Source organism: Chiloscyllium punctatum, chromosome 11, assembly GCF_047496795.1.
Source record: "Chiloscyllium punctatum isolate Juve2018m chromosome 11, sChiPun1.3, whole genome shotgun sequence".
In the NCBI taxonomy this organism is placed as follows: Eukaryota; Metazoa; Chordata; class Chondrichthyes; order Orectolobiformes; family Hemiscylliidae; genus Chiloscyllium; species Chiloscyllium punctatum.
Window position 1 is genome coordinate 30,091,825 of NC_092749.1, and position 15,446 is coordinate 30,107,270.

Consider the following 15,446-nt stretch of genomic DNA (forward strand, 5'->3'; position numbering starts at 1 on the left):
GATAATGGGAATGGGCAATAGACAATAGACAATAGACAATAGATGCAGGAGTAGGCCATTCTGCCCTTCGAGCCTGCACCGCCATTCAATATGATCATGGCTGATCATTCCTAATTAGTATCCTGTTCCAGCCTTATCTCCATACCCCTTGACTCCACTATCTTTAAGAGCTCTATCCAATTCTTTCTTAAAAGAATCCAGAGACTGGGCCTCCACTGCCCTCTGGGGCAGAGCATTCCACACAGCCACCACTCTCTGTGTGAAGTAGTTTCTCCTCATCTCTGTCCTAAATGGTCTACCCCGTATTTTTAAGTTGTGTCCTCTGGTTCGGCACTCCCCCATCAACGGAAATATGTTCCCTCCTGCCAGAGTGTCCAGTCCTTTCATAAGCCTATACGTTTCAATCAGATCCCCTCTCAGTCTTCTAAACTCAAGGGTATACAAGCCCAGTCGCTTCAGTCTTTCCGTGTAAGGCAATCCTGCCATTCCAGGAATTGACCTCGTGAACCTACGCTGCACTCCCTCAATAGCCAGAATGTCTTTCCTCAAATTTGGAGACCAGAACTGTACACAGTACTCCAGGTGTGGTCTCACCAGGGCCCTGTACAGCTGCAGAAGCACCTCTTTGCTTCTATACTCAATCCCTCTTGTTATGAAGGCCAGCATGCTATTAGCCTTCTTCACGACCTGCTGTACCTGCATGCTTGCCTTCATTGACTGGTGGACAAGAACACCCAGATCTCTCTGAAGGGGAGGGGGGGGGGAGGGGTAGGGCGCGGATTCAAGGGGGAGATGGTAAATAATTGGACTTGTTCACTGCCTACTGCTGTGTGTAGATGTTACATGCCACTTGCCAGATCAAGTCTGGATGCTGTCCAGCATGTCTTGTTGCATATGCATACACGTTGCTTCCATTTCTGACTATTCACCGATGGTATTGAATGCCCTGTAGCTCACAGAGAGCATTAACTGCTTCTGAACTTTATGATGGAGGGAAGGTCAATGATGAAGCAGCTGAAGAGGTTGGACCTAAGACATCAGGAATTTCTGCAATTATATCTGGGGAATGAAATAACTATCCAATGAAATGCGCAGCATCTTTAGTGCTAGACATGATTTCAACCAATGGAGATTTCCCCTGAAACCCATTGACTGAAATTTTGTTGGGCCCACTTAATGCCACACTCTGTCAAATGCTACCTTGATATCAGGAGCATTAACTCTCTCTTGAATTCACCTCTCTGCAGTCCATGTTTGGGTCAAGGCTGTGATGAGATCAGGATCTGAGTGCCTCTAGGAGAACCCAAATTTAGTGTCGGTGAAGAGGTCATTGCTGACAAAGTGCAGCTTGAAAGCATTGTCCGTGAAACCTTTTGTCACTTTGATCAGGAATCGACGGCTCAGTAGCTTTTGGTTGGGTTGGAAATGCTATTTTTTCTGTACAGGGCAGGCAAATTTGTGGCTGTCCTGGAGCAGCTTGGCTACGAGCACAGCCAGTTATGGAGCACGTGTTTTGGTGCTCTCACTAGGATGTAGTCGCGACTCTGCTGTTATAGAGTCAAACAGCATGAAAAGAGACCCTTCGGTCCAACCAGTCCATGCTGAACATAATCCCAAACTAAATTAGTCTCTGTTATCTTTGCTGTATCGCCAGAAGTCATTTCCCTTCCTTCAGGATAGTCACCATTAATGTTATTTCTTGAGGTCCTTTTTTAAAAAGGACAAATTACTTTTGTGGAGCATCAATAAAATGTACCCACTAATAAGGAGTGGCTTATTTTAACCGAAGTTGCCCACTGCCTGTTTAGATTGGCTAGCCACTTTACAGCCGAGCTGAGTCATTTTGTTTCCACTGACTTCAATTTTGAGTTTTCCATTGAGTAGCTCAGGTTTTAAAACAATGCCCGTTTGATGGGCTCAGTAAATCTACATTCCTCTTGGTCTGCTATAAAGAAACTTGTATTCTGTGTGTTTAAAGCAACAGTTCAGTAAAATGTCAAATGTTATTTCAGTTTGCAGCAACACGGGAAAAGGGTGGTGAAGTGACATGAGATGAACTGCTCTTTCAGAGGCCCAGCATAGATACAATCGGCTGATTGGCCACCTCCTGTGTTGTAACTATTTTATGCTTCTCAGCATGGTGGGACTGACCCCTTTTCACAATGGTCTTAGCTCTTGCATTGTGCGTGCAGTTGTTTGGCGCTCCTAAGTGTGATGGTAGGAAGACTACAAAACTTAATAAATCGGCCTTGCTGCCCTTGCTTAGGAACAGTAAACACACAGAGTTTCCAATCTTTATTGCTCCCCAGTACTATTGAATGAGAATGACACTGCCTAGAATTATCCTTTCCTCTTTCTGATATTTACCATACAGTCATTAAGCTGTGTTTGAAAAATGCCAAGGTAGTGTACCACAATGACAAGTTAATACCGTGAAAGGGTTAAAATTGGTCTGATAAATGAAATGTTCTTTCTTCAAAAAGAGGCTGAAAGCTGGCAAACACTCAAGATCCAAGGTGAGGAACCATAGCAACAGCCCAGGTAATTCCCACATAAGCTATGAAATCAAGAAAGCAGTGAGAATGGAGAGAAAAGGTGCCAGCTTTAGAAATGGCCAAGCTGATGGATGAAAATACATGTTGTCACTGAGGCACAATAGCAGAGAGAATTGTAAACACGGGAAAGTTATGTGCAAGTCACATTTCATGAATCTCTGCTTTTCATATGATATGGGTCTTTAATTTTAAATCTGCAGAGAGCACAGCAAGAAGAGTTGGAGAAAATTGAAAAGCACATCCAAAAGTCATCTAAGGATAATGCCAAGCCCTTGGACAAGCCTGAGCAGTAAGCTTTCTTTAAGCCACATTTAATGCTTTTTGGCCTATTTTGCCTCAACTGCTACTGTCGCATATTTACTTTTTCATTGTTTTGTTGTCTATTGGTCTATATGTTGGGCAGGAGAAGGCTAGGGCATTGGAACTCTAACTTTGGGAGCATGCAATGACTGACTGACTACTTTTCCCACCAGGTTTCTGTATGAGCTGGCTCAAATTGAAAATTTCTCCGAGCGAGTGTTTTGTATCCTTTTCCAGTCCACTTTCTTGGAAAGTATTGCTGCAATTAACCGTAAGCTGGAAATAATGGATAACTTATGCAAGGTAGGCCTCAACACACAAACACAATACATGCCCCATTCTTCTTATTAACTTCCAACGCTACAGAATCTCCTCTCCTGCTTTTTTCATGTTTCCTTTTATGGTTTATTAAAGGGCGTTTATATAAAACAGTCACTACTTAACATTAACAGTTTTTTGCTGTTTTTAAGACCATCTTATTGGTGATGGTGGCAAGGGATATGTGCAGACCAAACATTTTCCATTTGAAGATTTTTACGGGTGAAAAATGCAAATACATTAATTACAAGGGTAGGGGTGGTGTGGTGCCGGATGTGGCTTTTGGAACTTCACATGTATAGCCAAAAGAGTAAAGTGGGGGAAAAAAAAATCAACTTTTAAGATGTTTGGAAATGGTTTGCTATAATAAATGGTGAGTATTACTTAATAGGTTGTCTTGTAAACAGAGGTGCTGATTGTTGAAACAAGCTTTACTTTTCCAGAAAGATATAAATGGAGCATTACTTGCAGAACTGTCCAGATTCTGGTAATCCTGAGAAAGATGTGGCATGCTCTCTCGCAAATGGGAGATGAAGTATTTTCTTTCTTTTACCCTTGTGCATTTATATAATTTTGTATGGAGTACTTGTCCATTTATCATTTTTGTTTTAATTTGTGCAAGCTTAAAATGCCTGTAATGCTAATTGAAAGTTGTTCCAGTGTCTGGCTGGCATCTGATATCTGGTCCAAATATAAATGTCAGCAGGTTAGAGTTGATGTGACAGACAATCATTTATGAGATGATGAAAATAATTTCTTCATTTAACTGTATGTGTGCTTTAACTACCTTTCAGTAATTTGTTTCCAAAAGCATTGATGTCACATTACTGTAAAATGTTTAAATGTGATCAGGCTCTGCTCCAAGAGACAAAAGGCTTACTTGGAACAGCTGCTGTGTTCTGTATCCATGGGGGAGATGATCGTGAAGTAGTATTGATGGTCAAAAGTGCAGAAGCCCAGGTTAATGCTCTGAAGGCAAGTTTTCAAGTCCCACCATGGCAGCTGGTAGAATTTCCATTCTAGGTTGATTCGTAGATTCCTGACAGTGTGGAAGCAGGCCATTCGGCCCATTGAGTCCACACCAACGCTTCAAAGAGCATCTCACCTACGCACGCTGTGAGGCAGCAGTGCTAACCATTGAACCACAAAGTTATTCCTAAATTCAGCTTTTGAATCACCCATAGTACCCCTACGGTGTGAAAACAGGCCGCTTGGCCCAACCAGTCCACACCAACCCATTCCGCTAACCTATTGTGCTGCATTTCCCCAACAACTACACCTAACCTACCCATCCTTGGTCACTGTGGACAATTTAGCATGGTCAATTCACCTAACCTGCACATCTTTGGGGTCTGGGAGGAAACTGGAGCACATGGAGGAAGCCCACAAGACATGGGGAGAATGTGCAAACTCCACACAGATAGTCACCCGAGGCTGGAATGGAACCCGGATCCCTGATGCTGTGAGGCAGCAGTGTTAACCATTGAGCCACTGTGCCACCCATACAACAACAATTTGAATGTACATAACAAAGACCCTTCATTTGGACTTCTTTTATTCTTGATCCTTTCGTTGGATTTGGGTTGGAAAACTGTAATGGAACACTGCCTTTGAAAAGGTCTTAAGTGTAGTTGACTTGAGATACATATCCGTGGATGGGAAAAATACAACGAGCAGCCAAATTTCCCTGGATAGTGAAAGAGACAAAGAATAAATTGAAGCTGAAAAAGCATGGATATGACAGCTGATGCAATTTAAAACTAGATTGAGTACAGAAAGTTTAGGTGGGAAACTGGAGAAACGTAGACATAAAGGGAGAGAATGAGAAGAGACTAATAGCTAACCTAAAAGGGAATCTGAAACGTTTTTATATTTTTATAGATGTAAATAGAAAAAAGGGTGATGAGATGTGACATTAAAAAGGGCATTTCACATAAAGGCAGAGAATATTGCTAAAGTATGAGGTGAGTATTTTGTTTTCCTCGGTAATGATGGGTAGAATGTTACCAAGGTTGAAGTGGAAGATGTGGTCAAGATACCAGAGGATGCTGATTGATAAAGAGGAACTGGTAGGCTATGCTAAAGTCACTGGATCTGCTGTGTGCAAGGATACTAAAAGTAAGGGTGGAAATTGTAGATGCTCTGAAAGCACTGCTGGCTCACAGCGCCAGGGACCTGAGTACCCTCAGCTAGCCCACAGTAATCTTTTCCAAAGTGAAGCCTGTCATCTTGTTCCACCCACTCTATTGATCTTTAAATCCTCAGTCTCTGTTGCCCCAACTCTCAACACAGCTTATGCCTACCATTATTCTTCCCTTCACCATTTCCTCCCTGAGTCTGTTAATTTCTCATACTCAAACCATGTTATAGTCATTGGGAGAAATATTCCATTCACTGGAGTGTTGAGAATGGTGATTCCAGCCTAGGGCGACTGTGTGTGTGGAGTTTGCACATTCTCGCCGTGTCTGCATTGGTTTTCTCCAGGTGTTCCGGTTTCCTCCCTCAATCCAAAAACGTGTGAATCAGATGAATTGCCCATAGTGTTAGGTGTATTGGTCAGGGGGAAATATAGGGTAAAGGAATGGCTCTGGGTGGGTTCCTTTTCGCAGGGTTGATGTGGACTTGTTGGGCCAAATGGCCTGTTTCCATACTGTAGGGAATCTAATAATCTTCCAAACCTCTTTAGATACAGGGATTGTACCAAACAATTGATGAATATTACACTCATGTTCAAAAGGATGCACGAATAAGTTCAGAAACTACAGGTCAGTCAGTTTAGCCTCAGTGATGGCAAAATAGTTTTTGTTGGATTGCCATTTTGAAATGTCGATCACCTGGGAAGATACAGATTAACGAAGGAAAGCCAGTATGAACTTATAGAGAGTAAATTGTGTTGAGTCAAATTGCTGGAGTTTTGAGTTCACAGAAGGGGCTGATAAGGGGATACTGTTTGTGCTACACATCACCACTCTCAACACTCCAGTGAATGGAATATTTCTCCCAATGACTATAACATGGTTTGAGTATGAGAAATTAACAGACTCAGGGAGAAAATGGTGAAGGGAAGAATATTGGTAGGCATAAGCTGTGTTGAGAGTTGGGGCAATAGAGACTGTGAGGAGTTAAAGATCAATAAAGTGTGTGGAACAAGATGACAGGCTTCAATTTGGAAAAGATTACTGCGGGCTAGCTGAGGGTACTGAAGGATCTGGAAGGTGTTGCACCCATGGTAGTTTTATTGGGGCTTTGGCAGAAAATATAGTAAATGGCAAAGGTTTAAGGAAGAGTGAGATATCATCAAAGTAACTAACTTTCCAGTCAAATTATTGTGTCAATGTAATCATCCTCTGTAAGATTTGTAAGGTAAAAAGACATGGTGTAAAACCAAATTAAACAATTGGTTAATGATAAGGTCATTAGATACTTTGTAAGTGCTGTAGATTTTCCCAAGTCTGTTTAAACTAAGCTCTTTATTGTAAGACATTTTGCTCTAAAGATGACTATTTCTGAACCCCAGACACAGTCTAAGGATATGGGGAAGGCCATTTAGGACTGAGACAAGGAGAAAGCTCTTCACCGAGAGTGACGATCTTGTGGAATTTTCTAGCACAATGTGGTTGAGGTCAAACATTGAATGTTTTCAACAAGGAGTTAGTGTAGGTCTTGAGGCTAAAGGGTATGGGTGGAAAACAGGAGCCGAATGCTGAGTTGGACAATTGATTTTATTGAATGGCGGAGCAGGCTAGGAGAGCAGAATAACCTACTCCTGCTTCTCTTTTCTATATCTTTTATGTTTAAGCTGTGGTTAGTATAATGGGAAATGGTGGCATGTTTGCTGTTGAGCTTGTGTTTCAGAGGCAAAAGTGAGGACTGCAGATGCTGGAGATCAAAGTCTAGGTTAGAGTGGTGCTGGAAAAGCACAGCAGGTCAGGCGGCATCCAAGGAACAGGAAAATTGACATTTTGGGCAAAAGCCAGAGGTTGTATTTTCAGTTCTTACTGCTGAAAAACAAAACTATAGTCAATAAATATAGTCAATTCACTGGCATTGAAAAGCAATGATGCAAGTTGACATTTTTTTAAGAAACCCAACTAATTCATTGTCCCAAAAAATTCTCAGTCCTACATAGTCAAGCGTACATCTGACCGTGAAGTGGCCCTAGTAAGTTATTCTGATGAAGAATGAATGCACTTTAAAAAGGCAATGAATACATCTTTCACAATGCCCCATATCCTGAAAATAAGGATTGTTAGTTTAAATGCTGCTGTTGCCAATTATAGTAATCATATTAATGGTAATTAATATGAAAGTACATCATGTATATGTCATATTAATATGATTATGCATAATCATGTGATTGTTTACTTGGCATTATGATTATAATAAATGAGGCAACAGCTTTTGAACTATTTATTTTTGGGATTTGGGACATTGGGAAAGATGAACCCTTTGTAATTGTTTACTTGGCACTTGGAAATTTAGAGAAAATTATTTACAAATGGTTCTCAAGGGCCAATTTAAGCATCTTGACCTTAGAATGATGAGGATGATGATTTCAGAACCAATGATTATAATAAAGTTAAGAGCTTGAGCTAAAACTTTTTTTCTCTTATTGCATCAGACACTCCAAACAAGTGCCAGTGTAAAGCAGGTGCTGGGTCTGATTCTTGCTTTTGGAAACTATATGAATGGTGGGAACAGAAGTCGTGGCCAAGCAGATGGTTTTGGCTTAGAGATCCTTCCAAAGCTCCGAGATGTGAAGAGCAGTGTAAGTACATGGTCCACACAAAACAGACATTGCTGGAGAAACAGAAGGCTCACTTGACTCAAAAGGTTAACTCTGTTTTTTTTCTCTCTGGAACTGCTGCCAGATCTGTTGAATTTCTCGAGCATTTGCTGTTTTTTGTTTCAGAATTCCGGCATCGGCAGTTCTTTTATTTTATGTGATAGGTGCACTTGTTTGTTTCCAGAAAAGCTGAGCACAAACCTGTTTGTAATCTTCCAACTGTTAACCTGTAGTTTTGTGAACAATCAAAGTTTAGAAGTATTAATAATGTTTATAGCTAATTTAGGAAAATGTGTAGAGAGTGGCAGTTATCTAGAGAAAGCAAATTGTAGATAGCCGTGTAGTATAAATTATCTGACTCTTTCAGCCAATGGTTAAAATGCAGTGCTGTGGACAGCTAGGTATTGCGAGCATTTATGCTGTGTTTGTCGATGATAACTCCTGACGACTGGACCAAAATCATTCTTTAAAGTTATTGTACGTGACAGCTCTTAGAATGGTTGTCTCCACCTTTTGGGAGAGTGGACACTGGGATTGAAGCATTCCATCCAAAAACAGATAATTGTGGTTGAGAAGTCGAAGGTGGGTTTTGCTTAACATTGGCTTGGTTCCCACACAAGCAGATGTCTGAAGGAATGGTTTTCAGTGTGGCTTTTATGAAGTTACAGGAAAATGTCCATTGAGGAATACTGAATCAGCTTGTATTGTATCAGTCAAAGGGCATATTAAAGAGGAGGCACTATGTGGTCTATAAAACGCCTGACAGAAGGATGAAAAGTTCTTTAATGGTCAGTATACAGGAGAACCAATTGTGTAAGCTACAAGAAGCTGTGGGGCCAACGGTTTACAACAAGCTCAATAATATATGTAAAGCGAGTTTCTTTTTCAAGTACAAGTTACATGTGATTGAGTGGATACCAACAGTTTAAGCACTGGTCGGGATTATCTCTGGCAAGTTGCAAATGGTCATCTTAAGTTTTAGTTTTCTTCAGATTTAATTGAGCCATTTAAAAAAAGATATGAGTGATATTTCTTGGTCTGGATGTAAATAAGATTAATATTTCATTTAGACATACTTTAAAATAAATAATTTAGCTTAAAGGAGTCTGATCAGAAATAGCAACTGACATTGTGAAGAAAGGGAGAATTGTGAATAATTTCCCTGCAGTGAATAAGGGTGATGACAAACTGGGATGTGGGTTAGAGAGGTTGCTGAGTTTATTCGTGAAGGAAGTAGCACATCGATCAAAAATAGTCTATTAAAGAGATTAAGATGAGTTCATTTCCTTCAGTAACACAGAACAGCTTTGATTTGTTTCCAGTTACTGAACCTGTGCAGTACAAATATAATTTTTGGTTCTTTTTAATATGTGCTGAATCACTTTACGGCAAATTGGCTCAGAGCAATTTGAATGTGTGGAAGTGTGTTTTGAGTCATTAGAAATGACGTGAATTTCTTACCAGCGCCAAAATGACTGACTTGCGATGTCTTGCTGCCAATCTTCCTTTAAAATACCAGTTACTGAAATTACTGGTTAATTTACACTGTACCAAAAATGTAATAAGAAAATGATTTTCTGACCTGGCAGATTCCAATCCACCACTTCCAATTGGCACATTGCCATTAATCTTCAAAGTTACTGATGATTAGTCACCACCTAAAAATTAACTGTGAAATAAATCTTATAACTGCTGGATCCTAACCTGTCATCAAAATTGATGTGCAACTTCAATCAGCATGGGATAGGCTTGATGGCGGTGTTGGTCATTTCCTGTTGGTTATCTTTCTTGTAATTTCAGTAGGAATAAACCTAACGTTGTTACTGGATCCAAAGAAGAGTCCTATCAGTTGAAATGTTTACTGTGGCACTCTGTCCATAGATGCTGTGTTTCAGTGGGGGTGTTGTTTATTATTATCAGGTTAATCACTCATCTGCATGTTAACCTTCAGTTCAAAACTTAACCAAATATATAGTCAACTTGTGTACAATTTAGTACATTGTATGAAAAAAATATATATTTGCTTTTCTTATTTTTGATTTTGGTTTATCAGCATGTTTCAACTGTCCATATATAGTTGTCTCAGTATAAAAATCTGTTACATCTGGAAATAAAAGCATCTTATTGAAGTTTTTTATATTGCATTGATCAGGACAATTCACAAGAAATGCCACAGTAAAGGGACAACAATGTTCATCCTGTATTAGAGAAGTGGAGCCTGATTGGTAGCAGTGTTGCCATGCGAATCTACCAGTTAATGACTTCACTCATGTGCACGATACGATGATCCTGACTGGCAATCGTAATTGATTGTCAGTTCGCACACTCAGACTTGCATGGCAAGTGTGGTCCAACTGCAAATCATATCTAATGTTAGATGCTATTGAGTTTTGAAAGTGTCGGCTGCTTGCGTAGGGTCAGTACCTTGTTGCAAACAGCCAAACTGACTTGCAGTGTGATATCAGCCATTCTCTTTTGAGTGTATGACCTACGTACCTAACATTACACTGGTACTGAAATTCAAATAGCATCTTCCTTATCTGTGATAAACAGGAGTGTGTTTTTTTGGCAGGATCATACCATTGTGAATGAAAATGTTGTTTTCTCTTAGATTTGGCATTTCTTGCAAATTGTCCTGATGAAAGCAAGACCAAAAGCTTTGACAAAATTAGTCCCCTTTTTATTTCAGCAGTATCCAACTTCTGTACCACTAAATGACTTTTTTTAAAATCGGGTTTTAGCAAAAGCAAAATATTGCAGATGTTGGAAATCTGGAGAGAAAAATCAATGCTGGAAATTGTCAGCTGTTCTGGCAGCATTTGTGACGAGAGGAAAAAGTTAATGTTGCAAGTCAAACATGACCTTCAGAAAGAAAGTAGAAATGCAATGGGTTTCTTTTGATCCCATAGGATCTCTGTCCCTGATAATGTTTTTTTTTGTCCTGTATCCGTCTGAATCTTGTTCATGATCTTGCTTATAGACCAAGCTGTTCTTTATTCTTCCATTCAGACTTTCACTGGACAAATGCTTGGTGTTCTCGCCACAGCCATTAACACTCCCTTCGTCTTTTGTTCCATGATATCTTTGTAATTTAATCCCTCCTGTCTTGTACCCAACCAAAAACCTTCACTTTTGTTCTTCCTCCTCTTCCACCCTTGCCCTCACTTTTCAACACCACTAAAATATATTGCGTTCCTTTCTTCTGCCAGTTCTGAATGAGAGCCATCACGACTCATTTGTCATGCTTCTCTCTGCACGGCTGCTGCCAAACCTGCTGGCTATTTCCAAAGTTTTACTTATTCTGTAAAAGTCTGGTTGCCTACTTTCGATGGCTTTAGACTTGCTCCTGGCCTCTACATTGTGCTGTTGAACCTTATGAACTGAGAACCAGTTCAGTTCTTTGAGTTTGTTATCATAGTTTAAAACATAAGCCTTGAAATTAATTTTGAACTAATGATTTTGTTTTCTTTAAGCAGTGAATTCCAATGGCTAATGAGGGAATAGAGGAGTTAATAATCCTTGACAGTGTGGGAGCTGAATTAGTGAATAGTTGGGATGACAACATCACTGAAGCACTACTGGGTTAATGACTCTCAATATTGATCATTTCCCTCCTGCGCGCCATCAGTAATCTCTCTTTGCCAGTCATACCGTGAACATACAGTGAGCAAGTAGTTAGAAATGTACAGAAAGAAAATCATGAATCACCGCTTGCAACTTCAACAGAATGCTAGCAATTAATATCCTATTCCAGGAGATAGCAGCCTTCTGTTTATTGAAAAATATTTTTTAAAATTTGCCTGAAATGAAAGTTGAAAGCTGACAGAGTTGGTGATAATATTAATGTTTTGGCATGGAGAGACCATTGTCTGTAGGCTAATAGGAATCGGGCAATAAACAAAAATGGCTCATCAAATTAGTATTGTGCCGTAGGTACCAGTTCTAGAGTGTCAAATACTTGCAGTTTATATAAATTAATAGATAAAGAGATAAAAAGGATGGTTGTTCCATTTTTTGACAAAATAAAGATAGGGAAGAAAATAAGTAAATAGGGCACAATAAGTTACAAAGGATATATTAGGTGGCTGAATGGAGCACACAGTAAGTTGGAGGGGGGGGGAGAAGTAATGTGACATTGTCCATTTTGACAGGAAATAAGAGAAGCACATTTTCTAAATGGTGATACATTGCAGAGCTCTGAAATGTAAAGGGATCTGGGTGCCCTAGTTTGGGTATGTGACTTTTTGAAAAGAACAGGCAGGAAAGAGAGTGAGTGTGGTGGAGTATCTTTGTTAGTACAGAATGGAATAAGTAGGATAAGAAGAAATGATCTAAGATTACATGATGGATGAAGGTCGTTTTTTAAAGGAAAGAAAGAACTCACTTGTCAGACAGTCATCCAACGGATATACTTTGCTTCAATCTTCATTGAAGACTGTGGAGTTCGCACATTCGCACTGTGTGTGTGGGTTTCCTGCCAATTCTCTGGTTTTCTCCCACAGTCCAAAGATGTGCAGGTTAGCAAAACTAAATTACCCATAATGTTCAGGGATGTGTAGGCTAGGTGGGGTCAGCCATGGAAAATGCAGGCTTACAGGGATAGGGTACGCGGGTGGTTCTGAGTGGGATGCTCTTCAGAAGATTGGTGTGGACTCAATGAACCAAATGTCCTGCTTCAACACCATAGAAATTCTATGATTCATGGTGGTGAACATGAATAGCAATCTAAGAATACTGTGTAATGAAGGTACTAAAGAGGGAAGACAGTAAAGTTAACTATCACTGGAGAAAATGTACTAGAAAAACTTCTGGGGCTAAGTCATCTGGATCTGATTAATTTTATCCTTGGATTTAAAGGTAGCAATTAGATGTAGTGGTACACGGGTAATACTCTTTCAAGAATGATATATTCTAGAAAAATCCATATCCAATGAAAGAGTAAAAGGCAGTGATATAATGACAGAGTCCATTCTATAATCAGGTATTTAGAAATATATAATCTACTCAAATAGATTTAACATGGCTTCATGACAGTGAAATAATGCCTGATAAATTTGAGTTCTTTAAGAATGAAACAAGCAGGATAGATACAGGAAATTTGGTCTAAATAATATATAGATTTCCAAAAGGTGTTTGATAAGGTCCTGCACATAAGGAGACTTGTACTATTCCCAGCACTATAGGCTGTTGTCATATGCCGTATGTAATTGTGGATAGAGGTTTGCTTCATTAAAAGAAGAATGACAGTAGGGATCATGGGAGCATTTTCAGGATGGCAACTTGTAACTAGTGGAGTGCCAAGGGATGAGTACTGGGTGTCACATCTCTTTACAATATATATTAATGACATGGATGATGGAAGTAAATATGCCATCACACAGTCTGCAGAGCGAAAGAGCAAGGTTGACTGAGTGTGAGGTAGCTTGACAAATGGAATTTAATGTGGACAAATGAGAAGTAATGGACTTAGCAGAAAGAATAAAATGCTGAAGAATATTTAAATAAGAAAAGACTCCAGAAAGCTGCAGCACCGAGGGATTGGGGAGTCCTCGTTAATAAATCACAAAAAGTTGCATCCAATTTCAGAAGGTTATCCAGAAGAAAGATGATTCGGAGATGCCGGTGTTGGACTGGGGTGTACAAAGTTAAAAATCACACAACACCAGGTTATAGTCCAACAGGTTAAATAGGCAGCACACTAGCTTTCGGAGCGACGCTCCTTCATCAGGTGATTGAAGGAGCGTCGCTCCGAAAGCTAGTGTGCTTCCAATTAAACCTGTTGGACTATAACCTGGTGTTGTGCGATTTTTAACTTTGTACACCCCAGTCCAACACTGGCATCTCCGAATCATGAATAGTTTAGTTTCCCTTGCCTAAAGAAAGAGATACAGGCATTGGACGGAAACCAAAGAAGATTCACAAGATTGAATCTGGAAATGAAAGGCTCCTCTTACCTGGAAAGATTGAGAAGTTTGGGCTTTTACTCATTAAAATATCTAACATTTTTAGGGGGCTGAACAGAGTGGTTGCTAAGGGAGTTACAAGTTTCCCCTTGTAGGAGAGTCGGGAATCAGCAGGTTCAATCCCTGAGTAAGGGATCACCCATTTAATCCACGGGGATAAAGAAGAATTTCTGCCCCTGAGGATAGTATGTCTGTGGAATTCTTTATTGCACAGGGCTGCTAAGGCGGGTCACTAAATATATTCAAGGCTGAGATAGACAGACTTTTAATCAAGAAGTGAATCAAAGGTTATTGAGACAAGACAGGAAAATTGAAGTTGAAGGTTATTAAATCTCATGATCTCAACAAATGGCAAAGCAGTTACAATGGACCAAATGGCCTATTTCTACTCTTGCATCTTATGGTCTTGGCGTACGAAGTGGACAAGGTTTTTGTGCAGGTAAAACAAGTAGTTTGGAAAGCTAAGAATGTTACTATTTACAAAAAGGAAAATTGAATACAAAGTGGGGAGGTTACTCTTCCGTTACACAGAGCATTAGTGACATCTACATACTACATTGTCTCTTTTTAAATCGTTAAAATGTAAATGCATTATAAGCAGTTTAAAAGGCTTTAATAAACCATGACCTAGAATGAGGGTATTGTGTTGTGTGATGAGGAAAGTTTGGGTAAGCTCGGCTTGATCATGATGGAGTTTAGAAGTGTGCAAAGTAGGTTAATTGAAACATTTTAAGTTCCTGGAGACCCTTGATGGGGTGAATATGGAAAAGATTTTTTTTTCTTAGGGGAGAACATAGAATATAGAACTAGGATCACTGTTTAAAAATAAGAGGTCACCTAATGAAGACCAAGATCAGGAGAGTATTTTTTCTTGGGGGTTGTCAGTCTTTAGAAGTCTCTTTTTCAAAAGGTAGCTGAAGCAGAGTTTTTGAATATCTTTATAGCGGAGACAGATTGTTGATGTGCAATGGGTGAAAGGTTATTGAGTGTGTGGGAGAATGTGGAGTGATCATTTCACCCATAATCTCATTGGGGAATAGAGCTAGCTCAGTTTGAGTGACCTACTCTTGCTCTTAACGCATATGTTCAATAATTACCCCCACAACCTTGACTTTGCATAACCTTTTTGGGTTTTTTTGCATAATAATAGAAAAGATTGGGAACCCACATAAAATGCTCAAAATTTGTGGCATCCACTGCCTATCCAGATGACTTGCTTCCATTTATTTGGCCATGGATTTGTACCTTACTGTGAAATCACTGAGGTTACACTCAGCTAAGTAATTCAGAATGCCCAATTGTCTTGCACCTATGGTACATCAGCCTTTGATCCAAATGGATAAGTTTAAAATGAACAGTATATATGGAGTCAAACCTTCCTTAAAGTTTGAATTATTTTGATGCTGGAAGCAAATGATGCTGGTGGGCTATTGAATGAGACAACATCCCTTTGTCCTGTAACAAATCTGGTACTTGATCAACAAGGATAGTTGGAGTAATGCTAATACAGGCCATTCTACCAGA

The 15,446-nt window shown here is 39.7% G+C and overlaps 1 protein-coding gene across 2 annotated transcripts in view; it reads left to right on the forward strand.

The window, feature by feature from the left end:
* The window catches only part of fmn2b (formin 2b), a 482,131-nt gene that overhangs the window by 307,766 nt on the left and 158,919 nt on the right, over positions 1-15,446 (forward strand). For both annotated transcript variants that reach the window (XM_072580571.1, XM_072580572.1), the window contains 3 exons: positions 2,756-2,844; positions 3,029-3,158; positions 7,795-7,941. In XM_072580571.1, the coding sequence (XP_072436672.1) occupies positions 2,756-2,844; positions 3,029-3,158; positions 7,795-7,941 (366 nt within the window). The remainder of the gene's footprint in view (positions 1-2,755; positions 2,845-3,028; positions 3,159-7,794; positions 7,942-15,446) is intronic.